We start from the raw sequence: 26,142 nt of genomic DNA, 5'->3' as shown, positions 1-26,142 counted from the left end.
GTCATGGATTTTTTTTGTATTTTAGGACAGTGAAAAGAAAGGATTCATGAACAAACTGTATGCAATCCAAGAGGTTTGTGTCAGTGTTCAGAATGTCCTTGACGAAGTGGCTTCTTTTGCAGAGAGGCTTAAAAAGTAAGTGTGAGTGTATTGCGGGTGTGTGCTTCACTGATGGGGATTTGTAATCTAACCTTTGTAAACTTCTCCTGAGCACCAATGAGAGTTGCACTAAAACTCGCCATCTAGACGGCATTTTCTATGTAACCCAGAACTGCATAACCGTATACTCATGCCCAAACACCCTGGTTTCAGTCCCCCAACCAGTATTGTGGGGAGTGTTCTCTTTGCCCGCATGCCTGCTTGCACCAACATAACCAATATTATCCACCACACATTTTAAATGAACCTTAGGAAATAAAACCCCTTATTGGCAGCTAGGGCTTTAAGTGGGATGAAAAAACTGGGGGGGGTCTCTCAAAGGGGCGTGGCCAATGTAATTATGGGCGTGGCTCAAAACACCTAAGCTAAAAATCTGTGCTTAGCATAGTGTGCCGCCCAACTTTTATTTTGCTGTTGCTGTCATTGCATCCAGATATATGATCAACAAGTAACATCGTACCTACAACAAGTCAGGACTATTGGCTTTGTCAGTGGTTGTTAGTTGCAGAAGATAAATAAGCAGCAACTATGGCTTGTATGTAATATTGAAAAAGCTTCCACTTAAATCCCAGGTGACACCAGGGCGATGTTGCTGCTCCTTCGTTTCAAAGAGAGAAGGGAAATCCAGAGAGGAAAGGACTCTCCCATTCTACATATTTGGAGCTGATTGGGAAATATATATTTTAGAATCCCCCACAACATTTTACACACCTGACAAATCTGTATATAAGATTAAATGAAGGATTTAAGTTCAAATAAACGTTTGCAAAATGTCATGCCGATCCATCAAATTGGCTCTAAAACTTTTTACAAACCGGCACACAATCTTCACAAGAAAGGTACTTGTTTCCCTAAATATGGCCTCTGAAATTTTTCATGCACATTGGTCATGGTAGGAAAATTTAACACAGGGGTTCCAAATCGTTGCATTTTCCACTTACACTTCTATTGGAATTTCACCACACTCTTTAGTACAGTAAGGTCGAATTGCAGCAGACCTGTGTCATAAGGTACCACTAAGCACGTTTGAATTGGTTAAGTGCAGGGCTCGAGTCAGGGTACCACGCGGGTGGACGGCGTCTCCCCACTTATTTTACCGGGAGCCCGATAACTGGAGCAAATGGACCCTCACATTCACTCTTTGGCCTCTCTGGGGTGAGATCGGAGCTCATTCAGAACGCTGCTCACGCGCTGGCTTCTCTAATGCAATCACATCTAAGGGGTGAGCGAGGGGAGGCAATGAGTCTGATGGTGCAAGCCACCCTTCGTGACGTCACTTCCTGTCGTGACGTCAGCGTCCCCCCACTTCTTTTTTAGGACTTGTGCCCTGGTTAAGTGTAAATAATTATTGTATTTTCGAGCCAATATCTCAAATACTACTGCACGGATTTACACCAAAGCACACTTCCTGACAAATTTGGTGTAATTCTGTGTCCTTTTTTTGCAATATTGCTTCTTTAAAACAAATCTATGGAAAATGAATGGGGATTTTGCTTTTTGGTCCCTCTTTTACTCGCCTATGCTTAACTATCACCCTGACTCTCTCCATGAAGAAACTAGTCAATAAAGAAAACATTTTTGGAAAGTTTCATGTAGATTTGTCAAACTGCGCAAAGTTTTAATCAAACCAAAAAAGGCATTTCTTATGGTAACGCTGACCTAACTTTATGTACCCAGTGAGGACAGCCACTGGGTAATAAATATACATATATATCTCAGACATTACAATTGAATTGCATGGTAAAGGTATACATTGTAAAGTCCTTTGTGGTATTACAACGCGAGTTAAAGGTCAACGCGCTGTAATGCCAGCGAGGTAAAGGCATGAGATGTAAAGCCCTGTGTTGTAACATCTGATATACCTGGCGTATGGATGCTTCTATATGCAATGGCCTAACAGAGACATTTGTGTCGCTCCAAGCTATATCAACCAGACCAAAAGATATATGGGGACCACTTGGGGAATACCTGATGCGTGCTGACACCACAGTTATATGGTCGAAAGTTTGAAGCAGGCACGTATCTCCAACTGGTGATACTATGTAGCACACTTTACTGCATACGGGGGAAGGAGAGACCCAATGGTGTATCACAATGTTATGACCCTCTGTGTTGCAGATGTTTTGTAGGGAATCTAGTCTGACCCTACTGCAGGATTGATATAAGACAATACAAATCATTGGCTGCTTGCTTGGGTACCAGTTGCAGGATCTTAGGAAAATAACAAGGTTGCTGCATGCTTAATATTCTATCATTATAATTATTCTGTGCTTTAACACTAGTAACCTTCCTCTATGCCCCATCCATGCTCAGCATAGCAGTTACAATCTTTCACGATCCATACTCAGAATTGTTACTTAGCCCTGAGTCTTCTGTCCCTAGGTGCCTCCATGTGGCCAACCAGGCTAATGAATATGAGAAATTTTAATTCATACATAGCAACTGTTCAGTGAGTAGAAGCTGACTCTGAAAGACTTTGGGCCTAATTACAATGTCGGTCGCAAAGCCTCTGACCCATGGTCGGAAGCTTTCCGACCAACATTGTAGGTTAAAACTCCGACCGCCGTATTACAGTGACGGCGATCAGATTTTAAACCGGCCAGGAAATCAGACTCCGTACCGGCGGGCTCCAGTCGGAAAGGCATCATAATCCCTAAAGTACGGCATATACGCCCTCAGGATTATGATGGCACTTTCCGACATGGAACTGCTGTCAGGAAGTGTCTTTGGGGCCACTAGAAGGGCCCCCTACACCCCAGGCCCTCCGCATGTGGCCTTGGTGGGCACCTATAGTGCCCCCCATCCCATCCCTGCATCGGATGGCAGGCGCCTGCCACACTGTGCAGGAATGTGTAAATACTTCATGTGCTGCAGGCGGTTTCGGCCTTCTGCACAAGCTCCTATTGAAAAATTGAAGTTTGCGACCACACCATGTGCGGGTACATCCTAATTGCGGTGTAAAAACCGCCTACCTGAGGTCGGTCGGTTCCCCATCTGCAACGATGTTTGTCGCAGGCAACTCCGACCGACATCGTAATCAGGGCCTATGTCACACTGTGCATCCCCTGACAATGAACAGCAACCATTAATTACCAAGCGGCCCATGAATTGAGCCTTAGTGGTCAGTCAGGCCCATCCTGTGGTATGGGTTCACAGTCCAGAGAAGGCACTGTAGGGTGCAACAACAGGGAGCAATACTGATGTAATCTTCCTACATAAATACCTAGCCCTGATCTCAATAGCTGAAGTAAATTTCAATGTTCCAAAGTAAAACTCACAGCATGAGGTTATTGAACACATCCGGCAATTTCTTCACCCCATGGTATTGGTATTTACCAGCTGTATGTAGTAAATACCGCTGCGTTCTTTCACCCACTCGTAATTAGGACCACAAATTAGTTTATGGTTCAAGGAGAGAAAATTAAAGATGCGTGCTTATTCCATCCACAAATAACATTAACCCTTTTTTATCCTTTTGACTTTATTATGCCCTCCAGGTGATGTGAGTAAGAAAACTGAATACTTGCATCTTTAATAAATAAAACAATTTGACAGAAAAGCTGCCTCCATCCATTCGCATTTTCATTGACTCCGCACTGTACTTGCATATGAACAATATTAGCTCATCAGCGCAGATGTTTTTCCTTCATTGGCACACACAATGAATGATTTAATGAAGCATTGTTAGAGTTTGCGCCATTTACTACTTTGCAAATGCCAATTCTTCAAGCTGACATTGTATTGGTTGCCAGCAATGTCTGCTAGCTTGAACAAAGGTTTGTGTCTCTCCCATTTCGCATTGGGAAAAACAATAGAAATGCTGCTACTTGCACCCGCACCAATGAATCCCATAGACAATTTGAATCAACGGAACTTTTCTTGGCAGCAGTTTATTATCCGGGGAAAACTCATGTGCCAACAGCTACACCGAACAGAAACCATGTGTAACTGGCCAACTGCAGTTCCCACCAAAGTCTGGTTAATATTCCACATGTGCACTTTCCCAGCATGCCTTGCCCTTTGAAGTGAGGAAGGCTGCCTGTTTCGGGCGCACGGATACATTTTCCGCTGAACACCTTCCCTGTTGACATCTTTCTTTGAATGTGTGAGGTGGTTTGCTCGCTGACTGCTGGTGTTGTTTTTTCTTCTTCAGCACATTCAATTGGAGGGTGCCCTTCCTGAGCTGGCTGGCGATGGTAGCCCTATGTGTCTTCACCGCAGTGCTGTATTTCATCCCGCTGAGATACATTGTCCTTGTCTGGGGTAGGTACAGCCTTTTGTTGAACTGTCTGTGCTGCTTCGAGCGACCTGCCTTGACGGGAGAGTTATGCTGTCAGTGGGGGCCAGTATTTATAGCCGGGAAGGTGCTCAGTGATTGAGGGAGACAGGTTAGTTAAAAATCGCAACTGTACAAAGATTTAGACCTGCTGGCAAGGTGCATTTTTCTTTCGCAGCGCCCCAGTTTCCATCGTACCATAAACATGTAGCCGTAAGGATTCCCCATACATCACAGGGCCGCGTGCACTTGATATTATAATGATTTGTGTGCACCACTTATACATAAAACCGAGGCATTTCCACCCGTACAGTCCATTGAAGACAATCAGCTCCTGTCTGCAGCACTTCATCTTAAGGATATTCAGGCACCTTAGGAAGGGTCACCTCTAGCCGGACAGAAAAATATGTGCAGTGTTTCACACCCATTTATAAACAAGGGGCAGCTTAAGTTTGAGAGCCACTGCCCTTTTTAGATAGGACAGTGCCGTGTGACTGCCTCCGCCTCAGTGAGAGCTAGAGAGTGCAGAGCAGCCAGCGGTTCCCCTGATTCGCGTTTAATAGGAGCTCAAGATGGCGCCCACGCACCTGTGTGCAGCGTGGCCTGCTGCGGGGGTTAACGCGGAAAGGCCTTGTAGACGGACCATCGGCACGGAGGGCCGGTTTCTCGGTTTCAGCCTGGCATCTGTTGCCAGCTACATTACTTCTTGCAGATCTTTTAACTCCTTACTCTAGTCTAGGGGCTATCGTTTAAAACCCTAAGCCACTGATGTCTTTTTTAAGTAGTTTTGCGTGATTTGCTAATACGTGGCGATTAGGAAATGTGGGACAAACAAAGTTTAGAACTTGAAGAGAAATTCCACTCAGAGCAGCATAAACACGTGGAGTGAGTTATCTCAACGGCCAATAATTGGTGCAAGATGCGCTGCACGCTCAGAGCTCAGACACTAGTGCACTTGTTTTATGTCACTGCCCCTCCCCCCTCCACAGGCTCCACTTTCTCCGTCCATCTGCGCGTAATCGACTCCATTCTCTTTAGGGAGATGGGGGCTCCAGGCAGTAGAATGCTGCTAGGAAGAGGAAGACAGGTATCTGGGCTTTAGATGGTCCCCACCAGGGCAGAAGTTCTAAAAAAGAAGTGCTGGGACTGACCTAGTTTACAAGTATGCAAGTGACATCACGGCGCGCGACAGCACGACATCACACATGGCATCCCAGAAATTGAATTCATAGAAAGTGCCATCACAAGCCACGACTTTACAGGAAGTGGCATCACAAGAAGTGACATCAGATCTCAAGCCCTCACATATATGTTTAGCAGGTCTATCATGTGTATGTTTTAGTGCATTGCAAGGGCAAAAGCACAGTGAGCTATGGAAGATGATATGTGACTTCTACACCTTGCAATACCCCAGTTTTATGTAACACATCCTGTACATTCATTTACAAACTTCTATAATTTATTGCACATGTAATATGCACGTGCTGATGTAAAGCGCTCTGACACTCTGCATTAGAATGAGTAGGGCTATACAAGAAAAAATAGTGGTACTTAAATTATTTCAACGCCTTCTCAGGGGAAGTAAGCTCTATATAAATGCAATAAATGCAATTTGCTTTGTTTAAATACTGGGAAAGACCAACACATCTGACTTCTTATAGTGCATGCATATCTCCTAAACAGGGAGTGAACAAAGTAAAAAGCTGCCTCTCTTAAGTATGTGTGAAGTGCTAACAAGGTGTGTGCCTTTGTTTCTCCTCTGCTTCATTTGCATCAGGTTTGAGGCTCCTGACTGCTCCCAGCCAAGATACTGAACAAATGGAGGCCTGATGACCCCTCAGATTGGGCCTTTGTTATGGGCCCAGCAGGAGTCTTAAATAAGAAAGCCCTGTCCCGACTGCACGTTGTTGCAGATGGAAAGCAGACAACGTGCAGGCACTGCTGAAAGTGTCCCGGTGTTTGGACATTACACCGGGACGAGTTCAGCACATTATTTAGTGAGGCCCAAATTCTTGGCAGGGTGGACATCGTTCACCCCGTCCACCTGCGTGTACCCCCGACTCGTGCCCTGGTCCCCACAGATGCAATGCACTTCCTTGCAGGTCCTGCCGTGCAGAGAGGCCCCAGTAGTTCAGGGACCCCTCAACCTTTCACAGGACCTCCATAAAGCTCAATGTCAATGTGTATATGTAAGATATGGGAGACACAGGGGTCCCTCATTACATTCTGCAGGGGGCCCTATCATTTTGCGTTACGCTGCTGATGGGCCCCATTCCACGGAGACATTAATTACATCAGACAATGCGGGAAATGGGCATTCTCGCTTTGGTGATCAGTTATTGGTTTATTTTAGATGTTTTATATGGTCGTGGCGCAAACATGTGAGAGCAGTTTACAATCACATATGAGCAAGAACTTAATAGGCATTAATATGTGAGTAAACTCCATCACAAGTGAGGAAATAAATGTAAGAGGAAAAGTGAAAACGAACAAATTGTCCCGAAAAAGACCAGAACCGGATACAGTAGTTAGTATGTAAAAGTTATGTGAAAGGGTAAGAGAGAATCAAAATGGGTGTAATAACAAGTAATGCGTAGAGCAGGAGTGAGGAAATTGCAGATTCTGGCTACAATTGAGCAGTAGTGATTTCTTTTCATTAATGCTGGGGATTCCAGTAAAAGCGTTTCAGCATTGCATAGAGATCATTGTTGTTCGGATATGTTTAATATTTTAGACAGGAAAAGAGAAATGAACTAGTGCAATATCCTATGCGTTATGTCGTGAAGAAAGATTTACCTTCAATAGAAAGCCATTGAAGCATTTGTAGAATGGGGCGAGGTCATCAGATCTTTTCTTCTCAGTGACTTAACAAGCCATAGAATGCCAAGGTGCCTTCAGTGGCACGAGTTCTTCTTTAGGTGGGGCAGCTAAAAGGGACTGTCCGAGTCAAGACTTGACAGAACAAGAGATTGTGCGATGGTCTTGAGGACCTATTCTCAGCTAAACTCTAATTCATCATAGTAATCTCCACAGTTTTATTTAAATTGGAGTCTTTTGGTCAAAAGTAATGACTAGGGATTTTGAGTTAATAATGGTTACTGAATACAGCCAATAATGTTGCAAGAGTCAATCAAAGAATGCTTAGGAATATTGGAGTAAGTAGAATAAATTAAGAGAAACTAGATTTTTAATGGGCTCAGTTTAATATGGTAGATTGATATAAGCAGTAAGCCCGAAAATCCACATTATTCGCGAAAAGCTCGAGATAGATGCTATTTATTGCACCCGATTAATACCAAACACCTTGGAGTCAGATGTTATCGGATGCAATATTTATTGCATACAATAGTGGCCAAAGAGGGTCTAAGAGTGGAATGCCTGACCATATCCAAAGCAGCAGATAAGCAAAGTGAACAAGTAGACATGTGTTTCCATTGTCAAGAAAGCTTAATGCATCATCAAAATCTTGAACCAAGGTGACCTTGGTACTACACTCAGGTATGAAACCCAACTGAAAATATTCTAAATGTTCATTGCCATAGATATGTTGTGGGACAACACCACTTCCAATGCCCTTTGCAAGGAACGGAAACACTGAGACACACAGAAAGTTATTAAGAACTCAGGCATCAGTTGGAGTTACTTCAGCAGGGAAGCGACAAGGTCAAGAGATAAATTCAGTAGACAAGGCTAATAGGGTAGAAGTGGGTAACTCAGGTGTTTAGCGCTGTCGAGCAATTTGATATTGGATGGAACTGGGCATGTGAAGAGTTCAAGAGTATCATTTTAGCTACAGTTTTCAATAAATCAGAATTCGAATTTCTTTGAACTGAAGATGTGTATGCATGGATTTCTGTTAACCCCTTGTGTGCCACGCCCTTTCCCCGCCCTGTGCCGGCCGTTGCATTAGCGGACGGGGTTCATGACGAGCTGGACTCGTCATGGGCACAGCGCAACCGCGGCCCATGACGAGTCCAGCTCGTCATGGGCACACAAGGGGTTAAACACTGAGGTATTTCAGAAAATGAGGAAGATGAAGAAAATTGAGCTAAATTGTTTTAAATTTCTCATCCAAGAATTTTGCAAGTCCTTCACATCTGGCACTAGGATCTTATACTGGGCAAGAGGAATGGGCATTATTGTCTAATTTTAAAACTTTTGAGAGCTATCTTGGTTGATATTAAGCTTTCATAGCCAGAATACGTCCAACACTATTACATTCTGAGAAAAAGAAAACGGTGATCATTAAAATGATGGTTTTAATCTCAACCACCAGTAATTGTTCTGCGCCTCTTTCCAGGACATCATTATTGTGCATAGCATGCCACTACAGATGCAGACAAATCTTATGAAAATGAGAATTGATCCTGCTCCAGTAGAAAAAAATCCACCTTAAACTGCCAGGTGATTTGCCTCGTAATGGAAATGCAAGAAACCCAGACTAGTTTGGGCCTTTAGACTCAAAGTAGTTAGCAGTTATTCAAGCATTCCACCAATCACATATTTTGGGTTTTTTCAGGAAATTATTACATTGTGTCCACTAATTTTCAATTTCTTATTTTTGAAGGCTGTATTGATTAGTTTTGTTCAGAGTGACCTCATGAACCAGAGCTAGCTTTCTCCAGTTTTATATTCACATTCTGAAATGTAATCAGTGTGAGAACATGGCCATACTGATTTTTTTAATAGGCTGCTTTCATTAAGTACATCTTTTTCTGCTCTATGTTACTTTTTGCGTCTACGGAAATCATCCATGGCATGTCTGCTGTATTTTGCTTATCTAGAAGAAACCTAAGCTGGTTAAGCAGTGCCGGCAGAAATCTCTATGAATCTCCATTAAAAGTGGAAGTCACATGCTAGAAACTGCACTTAGCCTTTTATCCTTTTGTGGTTGAGGAAATATGTAGATTGAGTTGGCTAGCAATAATAACTAATGTTGCTTTGAGATCAAGTTGGTGTCTGCACTACCTTCAGGTCCATGAGAGGCTGCACATTTGCCGATCTGCATGAAAGGCTGGAACCAACACTTTCAACTTGATCTACCATTTTTAATCTTAATTGCCTCAAATAGTGCGTTTGTGCAATGCATGTGATTAAAAAACAACCTGCGGTGTTCTGTTGAATGCATTTCCAATTCTATATTCCCACTTTTCCTTTTGTTATCACATCTTAGTTTCTGCAATCCGGTCTCAATAGGACAACTTGTCATACTGTTCTACTTTGATGGTCTGGAGTTCTAGATGTTCCTGCCACAATATTTTTTTTCCATTAGCGTATAAGGTCCACCCCCATTAATACATCTCATCCTAGCTCGACAACCTTAGTTCTGTTCCCACACAATCCCAGTGTATGATAGCCTTATTGCCGTCACCTGCAGGACAATAACAGTTGTTTACTATAGCCCGTCGGTATGTGCCCTCGTTTTAACTACAGAGAGGATACTTAACACCGGATATTGTCTGCAAGTGCAGGCAATAATGTTAAATGAAATATGTTGTAGCTGTCAGTAACATTTTTTATCAGAAATGTGTTTTCCTGTTTCGAGGCGGTACGAAAAGCTTTTAGTATTTCATGACTCGATTTAGTAACTTCTAGCCCGGCCTTTACCTCTTCAGGCATCAACAAGTTTACAAAACAGATCCGAAGCCCTTATACAATAGACAACAATGAGCTGCTGGACTTCCTGTCCCGAGTCCCGTCGGACGTGCAAGTGGTGAGTAGAGTTACCCTGTATCCGGAAGCGCTGCACTGAGTCTGAGCCCCGAGAGAGTGAATGTCTCGCTGGGAGAATGGCTCATGAATTGGGCACTGCTGGTTCTCCTCGTTTAAAATCTGTCTGTCTGCCGTCGAAGTGTTCAGCTCCATTGACAACAGAACCTGACGCCTTTACCATGGAACTCTAGCATGGAAATTCAGAGCGGCTGGGAGAACAAGCGCTCTAACGCAATGGGGTGGGTGGGACAGTAATTTGGGGTTGCACATCTGTACAGCAGTACTCCGGTGCCCGTTAGTCATGGTCACTGGCCGGAACCCAATGTTTCATGAATCATTAAAGAAGCATTAGCGTAACTTACTAGCCAATGGAGCGCACTTGAGCCAGGGAAGGGGGGCGGGGCACCTGCATTCTGCCCTCTTAGGACCCCCAAGCTGTACACCTCTGTCAGCACCGTTCTATTTGACCACAGACTTATAATTGAATCTCTTATGGTATATGAATTTGGAGGGGTATGTTTTTAATGTACACGTGTATTTAATATGTTTTCTTGTATGTATTGCACAGTGTTGTTTTGTGATGGTTTTTATTAATCAGACAATACATTCACTTAATTATACATTTCCAAAACGAAGGTAAATTACTGCTAATCTCAATGCAGCCAACGTCTGATCACTTATCCGTTTTCTGTGACGTCATAGTTGTGCATCACAAAAGTGTCTGAAGTAAAGGAGGATGGTGGTGCAATCCAATGTAGTCATTGAGGCAATGTGCCTAGAGGGACAGGAAGGATCCAGACGTGTGAGCTATTTTCATTCCTTCCTTCTGGTATCTTGCCCTGCTTTTGTTCTGTGATGCGTCACTGTGTTCTCTGAAAAAGGAAGCATTTTTATTTATTCGTTTCATAAAGCGCAAATTAAACACAAGTGTTAACAGGCAAAAACTGAATACACCAAAAATATAATTATCGACAAACAGTAAACATGCAATTAGAGTGGTGGCAGAGAGAAATTAGATTATTCCATTAGTAAATCAAGGGAACTACGCACTCCCCCCCCCCCCCCCCCCTCACCCGTACAAGTTTCATGCCTGCAACGCAGCAAAGGCCTTTTCACAAAAGCATTTAGGAGTATGCTGACTTGAAATCCTGTATTACTCTTATACGCACTCTCCCATAACTTTGTGAATTGAACCTAAATAATTAAAAAATGCCATATTCAGGTAACAGTCCTATACCATTAGTGCAAATAGAAAGAAGTGTGCAGTCTTTGTACTTTTAACAAAAAGGAATTTGACCTTTTGGAGCTTTAAGACATGCAATAGCGCATAGAAGTGCACTCCACCTCCAGTACTAATACATGCTTTTACAAACTGGCCTAATAGAAAAATGCTCAACTTAAGAATGGACAGGCTTTACAGATACAAAAGGCCTCATTCACTGGATTTTTTTTGATATACAGCCAGAGAGTTGTATCTCCGCCTGAACATATTGTTGTGGGGTTCTTTCTATTCATAAACATTCCCAGTAGTTCACTTGGAAAGTTGCAGGAGGCGCGTAGGTTTCCAGCTATACTACTGGGAACGTCATGTGATGTGTCCAATGGGGTCCTATGCCACCTGTGTGGAATTATAAGTACCATGGAATTCCACACAGAGGAAATGAAGCCTCTTGTGCAAGTGTACATTTTTTTCTTTGCAGTGAAAACATTTTCCACAAAGAGAAAGCTCTTCCCGTACACCCCTAGCAGGTAAGGGGGTTGTCCATGCCCATTTGTGATCCAATCCTATTCTCACCCTGAAATGGAAATGATGCCAGCAGAGGTCGGATCGAAGCGTGGGACTGTCCATAAACTTATACCATGGGCATTCCCAAATTTCCAACGGCTATCATGACTTGGATCACCCACTTCTCATCCCTCGAGCGGCTTTACTGGTTCACATTTCTCCATAGTAGTAAATGTATTTACACCTGGAACACATCCCTTTGTGAACGTCTGTTAGGTGTAACTGGGGTATTTTCAACTCTAGCTTAAGTTAACAGATGAAAATACCTTTGTGAATAAGGCCCCCAAGAGTTTTTCAGGAGGGACCTGAAACTTTTATGTTTAGGGTGCATCTTATGGGGGAGGGGATAACTCTCCATGTGAAGACGTACCCTCCACGAGTGGTGGAACTGGCAATTCACAATACCTCTAAAATTCAGTTTATCCTAATATAAAGATGTATATATGTGCATTTTTCTTAAATGAAGTACAACTTGCAATCAATGCGGCATTTTCTAACTAGGCTATATGTGATATAGACGAGCTGCTGCATTCTCACCTGGTACCCAAACTGTAGAAATTATGGGTTTGCAGTGAATTATGTATTGCAGTAATCTCAGATACTGCAAATGAAATTACAGGCAACTGCCTTTTAGTTCAACAATACCCCAGATCTAATTTTTCAGAAAGAGCTTTGAGCGAGTTAAATCTCAGTTTTAAGTCATTGATACACATACCGAGCCTTGTATTCATTGTCCCGTTTAGAGATACTGTGCTGAGCAGCAAACCTGAAAAAACCAATCCAATGGTCGTTCATCAAAGCCCAATATATTGGAGCAGCATTCACATAACGAAAAAGCTAATGGCGTCTGCCCTCAGCATTTAAAACTGGGGGTAACCTCATTTCATCAATTAAGGATACGGTTAGCAATAGGCACTTGAATGACCTCCGATGTTAATGTCTCAGATGGGTCCTAAATTCAGCCAGAATAACATAAGCAAGTGCTTTTTAAACCTACACAAAACTGCTGTGAAGCAGCATGATCTGGCAAACCTGTCAATTATTTGTTAATGTGACTCCATTGCTCTTACACATCTCCGCTTCAAGCCACAATTAAACACAACCACAACTTTGCTACAATGTGACTGGAGTGCCCTCTGAAACTCACCTATGACACACAATGGACTCTAGACAAGCCACAGTATAAGGCTAAACTCGATAGAGCATGCACAACAAATAGAGATGCCTCTTTCACGACCACCCACACGTGAGTCACCGCACTGTCATGAATATGAAGTGCTATACAAATGCTACAACACAGTAAATGTAAATGTAAATCCAGTATTTGTAAAGCGCACAGCTACCCGTAGGCATCCCGGCGCTGGGGGAAGTCGGGAAGATTATGTAAGCTATTGCCCAGAGGGCTGACCTGCCGCCGGTGCGAGGGATTGAACCGTGAGCCCCAGCGTCCGGCGTCAGTCGCCCTGGCCGCTGCACCACACCTCTTCCCTCAGTTGTGTTGGTCGAAGGTCTCAAGGCTGCCAATAGACCTTGAAAAACAGAACCTGGGAGCTGTGACACGTTTTAAACTGCTGCCTCAAAGGAGGCCACAAAGCAGTGGGTGGATCGCAGCCAGGACTACTTTACATCAGGAAGGAGTTCCCATGAATCTGGGAGAAGCATGTTGTTGTTTTAGACGTTGGCACAAGCCGCAGGTCTGAAAATGCTTTAAATCTAGATCCTATAATCAAGTCTAAAACTTTGAGAATGCTTTTGTTGAACTAGTTTCAACCTAAGCCTCTGCTGTGAAGACACGCACTGTGCACTCTAATGCATTCATTTCTATGGTAGTAATTGAAGGATTAAGGACTCGCCAAAGAGGTAATTAAGGGGGAAGGACTGATTCCACATAATTGATTTTGTACAGAGGATAACGTGTTCTTACTGTACATTGTAGACATATTACAAGTCACAGATTAAGCTTGTGGCCATGTAGATGCATAAGGTTAATAGGCATGTCCATTTATAAGTTCAAGGACTTCCAATGTGATGCACAATATACTTTTTACAATTGGACAACAGGTCTTCTCCATCCATGCACACAGATTATGAAGCAACATTCAGGTATCCATCAGTACCAAACAAACCGTGCTCCATTTCAGGAAATATCTGAAGTCACACCTCTTTGTAAATACTACATGATGTTACAGTAACAAAAAACAGCTACATCTCAATCTGACTAGTTACTTGCCTATGACCGAGGCCTTTCAGATAGATTCAGGCTATACAAATGCAACATACACACATAAACATATTGACATACACATGGCAGGGAGTCTCTTTTTCCTTATAATGCATAGTCACTTTCTAACCCCACCCTTGCTTAGCACGGGTCCAGTGGTTGGCATTGAACTTGCTCTGACACAAGATGTTGTCTGCGTTGAGATTTGCAATTTGAACGCATAATAATACTAATGTGTAAAACGATATGCAACCTTTGGCATGTTGCAATCAAGTATTGAAAGAAAACATTTCAAATAGTTTTGACTTTATGAATATTCGTGTCTCACATATATGCAGATTCAGGGAAATCATGCAGGGAAGCAGAAAACATTTACTTACAAATCTCAGAAGAACAGCAGTTAGCTCCCAGTTGTCATATTTTGTATAGGGTGGGCTGGTGTGTTCCTGTCTTGAATTTCACTAGAAAACAACACGCAGTTTGCAAGTATTTCCTTGGGAGTTATTGACTATGAACTTCCAGAAACATTTCATGTAAAAATGATCTGAAATGGAAGTAATGACTTCCCTTCAATTATGGGAGTCACAAAGAAGTGATGCTCTGACAGGCACACGTCTACAGTTTGGACAGATTTCCGATCTTATTTACAGGCACTGCATAATTTAAAAAAGGAAAAGAAAGAAAGAAGTGTAGAATACTAAAATGTTAAAAGGTCCCAATGCTTAGATTCTGAATACTAAAGTTGTCCATTCCAAATTCCACACCTTTCCTCTTTCTTCCACCACCCCACACTTCCTGTCCATTTATCGCACTCTTGCAGGTTCTTTTTCAGCCCCGATTTCTCACTTTCTCACTGGTGTTCTATCTTTCCCTTACTTTTCTCATTTCTGCCTTCCTCTATCGCCTGATTCGAGTCAGAGTCAATGATGAAAGACAGGTCTAGCACACAAAGGTGAGATTGGTGCCCACCACCTGCACAAAATAAGCATGGTGTCAGAGACATCTCTAATTGTCATAGATTCCCTGGCATACATCTGTATTCCCTAACCCTTCTTCCTCATAATGTCCACACCAACAAAACAAGTATATGCCTTAGGTAAGGCTAAGCATGGAATTCTACATGTATTTTTTTTATTTTGCACAATTATTTTAGATGTAGTTTAAGTGTAAGAACTGGTGTATGCCATTTCCCACACTTGCAGCAGCACTTACGCCTTGGTGTTCCAGGCGTGCGCTTAGAAGAACATGTGGGGGAAAGTATAGCAATTGGAGAAAAATACCCCCAGGTTATGATTGTGGGTATGAACACCATTTGCATTGTCCAACCCCCTGGTATTCTCCTTGGGGAACCCACTTACCGCTTCGGTGTCAAGCTACAGATCACTATCCATATTGGGTAGAATCCGCACAGTTGTGACACCGCACATATTGGCCTACCCTGTACCTGTGAATTAGGAAGTTCCATGCAGACTTACCAAAATGTTTAAGTGGCAATTACCACTGGACCATGAGTAATGCTTTTAATATTCTGTGACCATTCTTGCAGCAGGAGTTGTGATATTTGAACTAACTTATATGGTTAATAAAATATGCTAGGCAATAATATCAACTAATATTAAGCATCCGTAAACCTTCTAGTTAATGGCATGTTTGGATGCTCTATTTGGGTCTCCTCTAGAGACCCACAAGGCTAGTATTTGATGGGGGAACCACTCAGGTGCAGGCAAGTTCCATCCACATACATCTCTATCACAGTCTCCTGTTCCCAATTCGACCTCAGGAAACCAAACATTCTTAATTAGGCGGACCCTGGATAAGACTGCCCACCTGTACCAGTCCTACTAATGCATTCTGACTTATGCAGTCTTCAATGGTGTTCCTCCTCACAGTTATTCACACTCACCCACATCTCGATCTACTCCCTGCTTTTGGCCGCAACCCCACTGAAGTAAGAGAGTTAGGACTCCTCACATACCTGTTTACTCGTCAACTCTCAAAACCCATTAAAGTTTTTTTCTTTAATGGTCTGTTCATTTCCATTTGCTTCTACTCTCTTCTGTGTATCACTCAGAGGCCATGCACATGATATGGCCAGTACACATCCATTCAGCTCTTTTATTTAAAGACTGTGCTTATGCTTGCCCAAGCCACATCACTTGTCACTTCATACATCCAGTATCCATCAACGGATCTGTGCCACCAGCGAGTGTTCAAGAAGAGAGAGCGAGGCAGGAAGAAACAGAGTAGAGCCCATCAATACACGTGCCACCCCCTGCACTTCTGAATTGGAAAGGGATGATCAAATACATAAATCTCACAGAATCCAAATAACCATATTGGTAATGCAATCCTTTCCCTAGGAAGTACCTCCTGGGAAAAAGGTAAAGCTCTTGTGAACTGGCTTGAACAGAAATGTGCCTGGTATCGGCAACAGCCTTAAAATAATAGATCTTGAAATTGTAAAAGTAATAGCCTGCAGCATGTCCTCATTAGAAAGACTGGCGAGGTCACGCTACAGCCGTGCCAGAATCCCAATGTCAATATGCAGGTGAACAAAGAACTCTCAAGAGCACCTCTCTATGTTCAGTGACACATCAAGGACTAAGAAAAGCCTAGACAGATGAAAATCATGTATGCTCTCAAACAAAAGAGAAAACAGTAAGTGGCGCATTTATGTCTGTGTGGTCATCTGCTGTTGTTCATTACAACTAGATGTGCGGCACATTTTTAATAGTAGGTATCCATTGTTATCCATTGTCATTTCTCTCTGAATTTGAGACCATATGCAATCAGTTCTTCAAATAAAGTTAAACAGATTACAAAGCATTGAAAATGAAATATCTGAAGATATCTGGCCTTTTCTCTTCTAAGAGAACCAACAGCTCAGAGGGACAATCACTATTGTGAGTTTCTTCTGACGAACCACACCAGACCAGTGTCTGAATAAAGGGAAAATGTCTGGGGATGCTTGCCTATGGGAAATTGTGTTATTAATTTGGTAAAGGCGATCCCTACGCACTTAATAAACACTATGGGCCTCATGTAGGAAGCCAAATACCGGTCGGTAACGGCCGAAATTCGGTAAATATCCTGTTACCGACCGGTATTTAGGCATTTGCGATGTAGGTGGCAGATTTTCTGGATTCGGTATTTACCGATTCGGAAATTAAGAAATCAGTAAAATACCGATTCGGTAAATACCGAATCCAGAAATGCTATGTAGGGGGCACTCAAGTGAGTGCATCATTGGTGTCTGGATTTGTTATTTACCACCAACTACTAGTTGATGGTAAATGACGAATACCTTCCAAAAAGCATTTTTGTGCTATTTGAAAAGTGCAATGTGGCAGACATACATGTCCTTAGGGCATGTATGTGCGCCACATGTGCACACATGCACGAATCAGGGGTGCAACAGGGTGTCAATGTGACACCCTGCCACCCATGATAATGCCTCCCCTATTACCGATTCGGTATTTACCGAATCGGTAATGGTAACTGGCTTCCCATTCTTTCCTACGGGCCTCCAGGCCCATAGGAATGAATGGGAAGGGATGCATTATTACCGATTCGGTAAATACCGATTCTTAAATACCGATATTTACCGAATCGGTAATAATTACCGATTGGTTACCTACATTACATTTACCGATTCATAAATACCGAATCGGTAAAATTCGGTATTTATGAATTGGTAAATGTGATGCTACCTACATATGGCCCTATCTGTTTAGAGCAAAACACAGTTCTAAGAGAAGCTCTGCTCACCCTCGTAGCTATGGCACAGGCAACCCTCAGAAAAATATTAATTAAATTCAAGAATTAGCTACAATTTCAAAGTCAAAAACATAACACCATAAAATTCCTAACCAATTAAAAAACAAATAGAGAACATTTTAGTGAGTAAAAAGACACCAAGATCGTAAAATAGGTTAAGAGGAACCAGAAATACGGAGTTAAAGCATTTTAAGGAACAAAGGACCAACGAAAATAAAAGCAGCATTTACTACAACAGTTCACAGTTGAATGAGAACTTGGGGTGATTTCAGGTCAACCGCAATAGAGAGTACAATGGATATACCAAGCGAGTCATGCTGGTCAAAGATTTACCTTATGGCTTATCTCTGAAATGGAGGTCAGAATCTTCCAGGGCTGTGGCCATAGAGGGTCCCTCTAAGTCAGACATGTCGTTGTTGAGTTCACACTGAGGCCACTGGTTCTGAACTAAAACTGTGAGTGGGACAAAGCCAGATCTAATAGCTACAGAGGGTGCTTAGCTGGCCAAATGGATTTGCCATCTTTCCCCAGTCCAAGGTTTTACCTTCAGAATCGCTCACATTTTGGAAGTCAAAATTCTTCAGCGGAGCGAGGTTGGAATCTGTAGCTGGGCAGGTCTCCAAGCTTCCTGACCTCGTGATGTCCTGCTGAACCTGTTTTCAGCATTACAAAAAACAACAGATCAATGTAGTTTTCGTGGCTGCCTTTGGTGCAACATTTCTGACAAACCTTAAGATCTTGTCCGGGTCCTCCAGAGGTGCAAAGAATTGGTAAGTCCCATTTCTTTCCAAGTGTGTAGAATGTTCCTTATGGCTTATCATGTGGCCCTTGGTACCCGAGGGCAGACTTTTAGGCCCAAGGGCTCTCTCCTGAAGGGTACAGTCCTCTGTGGACAGCTGGGCCAGCTTGCTGTTAGGAGAAGCGTCTACAATATGTGTCCCTGAGCATGCAGATAGGAGGTCAATCACTCGACTCTTGGAAAGCAGTTCTAGTCCAAGGGTATCAGAAGAAGTCCGAAGTTTTTGAGTCCTTTTGTGAGACTTCGTCTTCCATCAGCTATAATGAGCCAGGAGTCATCTTTCTTCCAGCAGGACATTTTTCCTCGGATCGAGTCTTCCCAGGTCCAGGAATATTCTGAAAAGGTGGTGGCTGCGATAACAGTGCACTAGTAGTGATTGGAGAAAGTTTGCCACCCAATCCTAACTAATTTCAAGCAGTCAGCCACCTCTTTCTGCAGCATTTCATCTTTACCTTACTGGGTAATTACCCCAAAAACTGTTTCAATGTGGCTGAGCCCATGTACCACCAGGTAGGCGCCTTAGCTACTACCCAAATTAAATGAGTTATCCTTCCACCTAACAAGGTCCAAATTGGTTCGCTACCCACTATAACTGGAGCTTAGCTGTTTAGAGAGGCCGTGGGAATGAATAAAACTCTTCCCTGGCATATCCAATTTAAAATAGGGAGTGTTTGTTCTGCTATCTGTTTCTAGACACTCCCAGATCAACATCCTCGCTATCTTATCACTCTGCTGTCCTTCCTGGGCTCAGAGGATAACACTGTCTTCTGATCCAGGGTTGTTAACTCTCCCAGCCAAGAATCTGTATTCCAGCTCTGGGGGAAAGCTGTAAGTCAGAAATAGTTTTAAGCCAGTACTGACTCAGGCAGCCTACAGTATATTTTATAAAGTTCAATTTCCACTTAAGTTATCAAAAATCTGATTCCACCATTAAATCAGATTTCGCAAAAAATGTTAAAAAAATAACTTTTAAGAACTTTCCTATGATTTTGACATGCTGAGATGTGAAAATGTATTATTTTAATCACACACCTAGGCCTACCTTATGAAAAATGTAGCTGGGTCTACACAATGAATTAGCTTTTAGGCCTTCAGTCATGCTTTTTGAAAAATATATTAAGCACCCTACCCCGTGGTCTTAGTTTATACTTTAGGGATGACTTTATAAATAAAAATAGGTTTTTTTTATATGATGAAGGCACTTTTTCAAGCCATGTGTAACCGCAGTACTTTTAAACTGTAACTCAGTAGAGTACAATGTTGCTCCTGGCAGACATATACTTTTAGGATGAACACTGCATCGCCCACATATGGCATTCAACCTTGAATGTCAGAGTTGCATTTCAGTTATCATCTAAAATGGACTTATAAGGAAGTTAAATAGGCCAAACAGAGAGTTCCAATTGCACAGCACATGTGTAGGGGGAAGCATAGACGTTTACTACTGTTTAGCAGTGGTAAAGCACGCACAGTTCTAAATCCAGCAAAATCACAGTAAAAAATGGGGGACCGCTACAAAACAAATGGGATTTTTTATGTTGCCGTAGCCGGTGGTCTGTATTCAGGTCCGGAAGAGATTCACCTCCAGCATGACAAGCAGCTCTGATCCACCCTGCAGCAGCTAAGCACTATATCAGCAGTGGCCTAGAGACACATAACTCTACTTTGGCAAACAATGTGGTAGAACCGAAACATTGTAGAGACTAAATAACCCTAATACACTTGGTGAACCAACATTATCATTGCTGTGCCAGTTACTCTTCTGTTAGTACTAAAATCATTGCGCTCACATGGGCCACAGCCAGTCATGCCAAGCAAATTCAATTGATTCCTCTGTCTATGCGATTCATAGTCATAACGGAGTGAGAGGCATATTCTCTATTTAATTTTTAAGAAGCTCCTTCGCACATTTGCAGACATAAGGTCCATAAGTGTGGCGTGCATGATATAGGAATCCAGCTGAGAGACGGGAGAAGGAGTTCTGTCCGGGAAGAACATAGAGTACCTCAAATAACAGAAGTACAATATTTCAAAAGGGTTGAAGAGAAGCTAAACCTCTTTGTAATGATGCTAACAACTACACAGAGTCTGTACCCTAGAAGTTAAACAATGAGTTAATCAAGAAAATGCTGAATGGTCAGGAAGGAGACAGCTAAACATCAAGGCAACAAAATGCAGTATTTCATTTAAGGGTGAGAAACTCCAGGTAGCGATGCAAAGTGGGAGTTACAGGATAAAGCACAGAACATTATTCTGTGGTGTTGCAGATCCGGTAATGGATCGACTGCATAAGCATAGAGTAGTTATCTGGCATCAGTGTCTATTTAAGAATTATTGGTGGAAGAAACACACCTTAAACATAAGTTCTTAATTTCAAAATTAGTCTCAAAAAGGTAGTATATGCTCATAAATCATACCAAACTTAAGAAGGACAAACCACGTTATTGCATTTTTACAAGACAACACAAATTAGATGGTCTCATTTTTAAAGACTGTTAGAAATTGGGTTTCTGGTTGGCTAGGGTATGCACCTAAGCCAGGCAGAACCCACCACTCTAGTCAGGTAAACGGAGTTACACACTGAAGATAACCCCTGCTCACCCCCTTAGTAGCTTGGCAGAGCAGCAAGGCTTATCCCTGAGGCAATGTGTAAAGCGTTTGCGCAACACACTCACACAACAGTGGCACACTAGGTACACCACAAAAAGATACTCCACACTAGGTAATATAAAAATATCCTTTGTATTATTCACAAAACACATTAGACCACAATCCCATAAAGCACTGTGCCACTAGGCACTTGTCATGATGTCACAGATTACACAATCACTTTGTCAATCGGGCAATTGTCATAACCAACATGTAGTGCAATGAGGGAATACTCCTAGCTTGCACAGGTTACCAAACCACTAACACTGGGAATTATCCTGCAGCTCCTGCACCTAACATTTTAGGGCATAAAATGCAGCCAATCATACATAACCTGCAGTTTAGGTCACGCCTAAATCATAATTAAGGCATGAAATACAGTGACAACATCACATCAGGGAATCATATCCTTCCAATATCATCATGACCACATAGGGTGCAGGATTTCTGCACTCTTGCTCCAGTTTGCCTGGTCGCACCCCCTAAACACATAAGGCACCTAACCTCAGTCGTGCCTTTCACCAATAAGCAGGGTTTATCACTACTATTCCAAACATACCAAATATGGTCACGCTACCCCCTCAGATCAGAAATTACCACTAAAGCACATATCAGGGAATCCCCAATGCATCCCCATGAGAGGGCAGCCTCATAGCAGTGAGTAACCAAATAGACTATTTGTCACTACCAGGACATGCTACACAGTTAAGGCACATGTCCTATCTTTTACCTACACCGTAGCCTGCCAATAGGGCTAGCTAGGGCCTACCGTAGGGGAGACTGATATGTAGTAAAAGGGGAGTTGCAGACGTGGCCACGTCACGGTGGCAGTAAAGTGTGCGCACAGGCCCTGCAGAGGCCAGAGACAGGTTTGAAAGGCTACTTCGGTGGGGGGCGCAAGCAACGCTACAAGCCCACCACAAGCATTTAATTTACAGGCCCTGGGTATATGGGATAACACTGTACAAGGGACTCATAGGTAAATTAAATATGCCAAACAGGTGTAGACCAATCTTACCAAGTTTACAAGAGAGAGCACATGCACTTTAGCGCTGATCAGAAGTGATAAAGTGCCCAGAGTCATAAAACCACCAACAGCAGGTCAGAAACAATAGAGGAGGAAGGCAAAAAGTTCTGGGATGACCCTGCAAAATGGGCAAAGTCCAACAAAGACTTATTCTTTATTTTCTTGTTTTATGTGAAGCAGCAACCACAGCTAACGCATTTCGTCCCGCAAACACAGCGACTTCTTTAGGGCAAAGGAGATATGGCACCCACCAATAATTCTTATTTTTGCTTATGTGGGTCTTTTTAATACGGTTGGTCCAGGGAGTGAGCACCTTTTGGATTCTTTTGGAAACTATACAAAGTGCAAAAATATAAACCATAACCTTTCTTGCTTCTTTTTGTAAACATCAGTGTCTATTTATATGTTGATAATTAACAGAGGACAATTAATGTAACATCCTCATTAGTCCTATAATTTTCTCATCCTTAAGTTATCGGCAGCTTGTCTAACAGCTTTGTCTCCAATGCATTTGGTAGCACTTCTGTCACCGGGCACAGCCGCAAAATAAACTAGTGCAACTGTTGTCCTGCTAGCACTAGGAGAAACAGGATCAAGGACAAGTTAAGGACTTACTGAAAGCAAACCTGTGTGTTTATGGGGGCCCTCACTAATGTGTATAGTGAAAAGGGAACTTTTACCATTTTGTGAGACTGGCTTTATGGTTGTTGGTAAAAAGATGTGTCTAAATTGGGCTCTCATATTTTCAGAATCTAAACATTGTGCAGGCTAAATGCAAACATTTCCAAGTGCATAAAGGAGGATTCTCCCGGCTCTTTGTTTGGGGTTGTTTGTTTTCAAATGCATTATCTTGTGGTTTAAAGAAAAGCCTCTCCTAGCTGCTTCCTGGCGGGGTTTAGCCGCTGCAGCCTGTGTTTTTTCCCTTCCTACCCCTGATCTATCACCCCTTTGTGTGCGCGCCCCAGCTGCAGATTCCATACAGCTCGGAGGGTTCACTTTCCTCTTTCCCAGGACAAGATCTCTCCAGCCATCTCTATTCTCTCCGTTGCCAGCCCGTGGCCACCTGACCAATCTCTCTGTCTGAACTTCTGTGTTTAAACAGGTGCAATACCACGAACTGAAACAGGATCCCAGCCCGAGCCCGAGCAAGAGGAAGAAAAACAACCCGGGCTAGCCAGCATCTGCTTCGGGTCGGAGATGGAGCAGCGAGGGACGCCAGGCCGAGCAGCGTGTCCTTTCTTCATGTCGTTTCCGCTTCTTCCTGCTTCCACCATCACGGAGAACATTTGTAAATATTGTACAAAGGCTCGCGCCGCTGAACATACACCTGCCATTGTACAGAACACATTTGATACGTTTTTGGGGAAGTTTTGAGTTCTGCTTCACGAAGCCCATAGAGAACGTGGCTGGTACTGTGATGCAATAAGTGATGTACCCTACACACCGGTAGACGTTATGAGTTCTGCTGATCAATAGACTGCATGACCAGTGACATCTGCAAACAGTATATATAGCCCGTTGCAATCCCTGCCTAATCATGTATACTTTTTTATGCAAGAAAAATCGTTTTTTATTCAAGTGGTTCATAATTGAATTGTGCCCTTTTCTCCCCAGTTCACATTGAAAACGGGTTATTCTAAAGTGTACTTTGACGAGTTATGACCAAAATAGCGCATGCCAACTTTGAGGGAAAGGAGGGGGGTGGGTCTGGTGGCCAACACTGTCCGACTGAGCAGAGCTACGTGCATTTCTAAAAGAATAAAGTATCGGGTGCACAAACGCCTGAGTAGAACTCTCACTCTGCTTCCAGCCGCCTCTTTTGTCTGCACTGTCTGTCTGCGCCGTGTCACCACACCTTGGGAAGTGGACTGGCGGGATCCCGGCTGACAGCCTGGTTTAAAGTGTCTGCTATCAGTGGGATTAGCGCGGACTGATTAAACAAATTAGTTCCACGCTTCACTTGAAAATGGAATTCTAATCAAATCAAGCCTGTATTGGTTAAACATTTGTGTCGGGTTACTAGCACCTGTGTCTATGAAAGGGTTGCCTGTACAACACGCAACATTGGATACGCAGATTTCTATCATCATGTTTCGGGGGCGGGCCCTGGGGTGTGACCAGTGATCACAGGAGGGGCGGGCCCAGGGGTGTAACCACTGATCACAGGAAGCAGGAGGTTGTGGGGGCTTCTGTGAAGCAGATGCTGGGGCTGTTTTTCCAGGTGTCCTAGTCTGGAAAAAACGTCATTTGGCCTTTGCAGTTGCTAATCTACCTGATACACCCCAAGTCCGTTTGTCTTCTTGTCTGGAAATCCAAGTAGAAACAAGCATTGGCAAAGCCAATAGGTCTGTTTTGTTGTTTTGTTGCTGTGCATGCACTGAGGCCATTTTGAAATAATTTGACTTTGACAATGCTTGAAACGCAATTCAACAGGCATTGGCAAAGTCAAAAGGCCGAGTGTGCTGCTGCCTGATAGCAAGCAGCAGCAGAGAGTCAGTAGGGGCACTCCCATCAGTGCTTAATTTGAGCCAGTGGTTTAGGGTGCTTGGCAACCAGGCACGCAATGCCCATTGGGCTCAAAAGGCTTCAGCCCCCCTCCCCGTCGTGTGTGTCAGCCTGGGCTTCCCAGACACACACACAGACAGTTTTTGAGCTTTTTGCAGCCGCACCAGAGTACTTCACAGGTCTTTAAAAGACCATTTACGTGTTAAGGAGGCTTTGTTGTTTTTTCACGCCTTCATCTCCACGCCTTCATCTCCACTTGTCTGTTGGCACTGGCACCTAATTGTCAACACCGACGCTTGTGACAGTCTGCACAAGGTGATGCTGTCTGGCTAATTTAGAGATGACCACAACAACAGGTAATTATTAATTTAATTTACATCAGAAATTACTATTACCTTCTGCCCAAGCCATTCTTATAGCTATGGAGGTTTGAAATAGTCAAAATTGTCACACTTGTAGTAGTGTAATGGTTAGTAGTTGTGATGTTACTGCCATTAGCAGCGCTGGCAGGGGCAAGGGGTGATGTACGCTGCAGTGGCCTCTTAACAAGAGCCCAGGCACTTATTTTTTTTTTTTTTACAAATCAAGAACTGTACATCCTGCACTGGGGCACAGGGTTGGGAGCTCGGGGTGTGGAGTGGGACAGTCAGTCAGGGCCAGGGTAGCAGCAGAACAGTGGAGTGGCTACCACAGGAGATTACTTAAAGCCCATGTAAACTTCTACAAAATGCCATGGCTTTGAGGAAAACAAACCAGCCAATGGAATCGTTTAAGAAATGCCAACAACCAATTACGGAAGGGGCCTGACCAAAAGCCCACTCTTCTGTGTATGTAAGTGTGTAGGTCACATGAGGCTTCCGGCAGATATCTACTGTTGGCTGTATGCAAGATCTAAAAAGGTAAAATTGGGATAGAAGCCTGTCTAAATGCTAAATGAGTCATTTATTAGAAAACAAGTATTTGTCTGATTAAGGTTTACAAAGTAGGAGTACATTTATATTAAAGAAACTGTATAATGCGAGCCCACAAACAAGCTCATTCCAACACCCTTGAAATGTTATCATCTTAAATGTTTTACCATAAAGGTGCCTCCTTTGCATATCATCTATGTATAAAGAGGCCAAGATGGGGAGAGGGAGGGTATGGTACAATTTTAGGAGAAATGTCAATGTTTCCATCAGAGGCAAGGTTACAAGTAAATCAATTAACTTAACCCTTTCATCTTCCCATC

General features: G+C 43.0%; 1 protein-coding gene across 10 annotated transcripts in view; it reads left to right on the top strand.

Annotated features, from left to right (window-relative positions):
* Positions 1 to 24,204, top strand: part of MCTP1 (multiple C2 and transmembrane domain containing 1) — a 2,372,456-nt gene extending 2,348,252 nt beyond the window's left edge. For all 10 annotated transcript variants that reach the window (XM_085632490.1, XM_085632489.1, XM_085632491.1 and 7 more), the window contains 4 exons: positions 26 to 135; positions 4,313 to 4,422; positions 10,051 to 10,148; positions 23,509 to 24,204. In XM_085632490.1, coding sequence (XP_085488616.1) covers positions 26 to 135; positions 4,313 to 4,422; positions 10,051 to 10,148; positions 23,509 to 23,580 — 390 coding nt within the window. In that variant the 3' untranslated portion in view covers positions 23,581 to 24,204. The remainder of the gene's footprint in view (positions 1 to 25; positions 136 to 4,312; positions 4,423 to 10,050; positions 10,149 to 23,508) is intronic.
* The last annotated feature ends 1,938 nt before the right edge of the window (positions 24,205 to 26,142 follow it).

The sequence above is a fragment of the Triturus cristatus genome, chromosome 2_1, assembly GCF_964204655.1.
Source record: "Triturus cristatus chromosome 2_1, aTriCri1.1, whole genome shotgun sequence".
Lineage (NCBI taxonomy): Eukaryota > Metazoa > Chordata > Amphibia > Caudata > Salamandridae > Triturus > Triturus cristatus.
The sequence above is the reverse complement of the archived record's forward strand: the minus strand, read 5'-3'. Positions and strand labels throughout refer to the sequence as shown.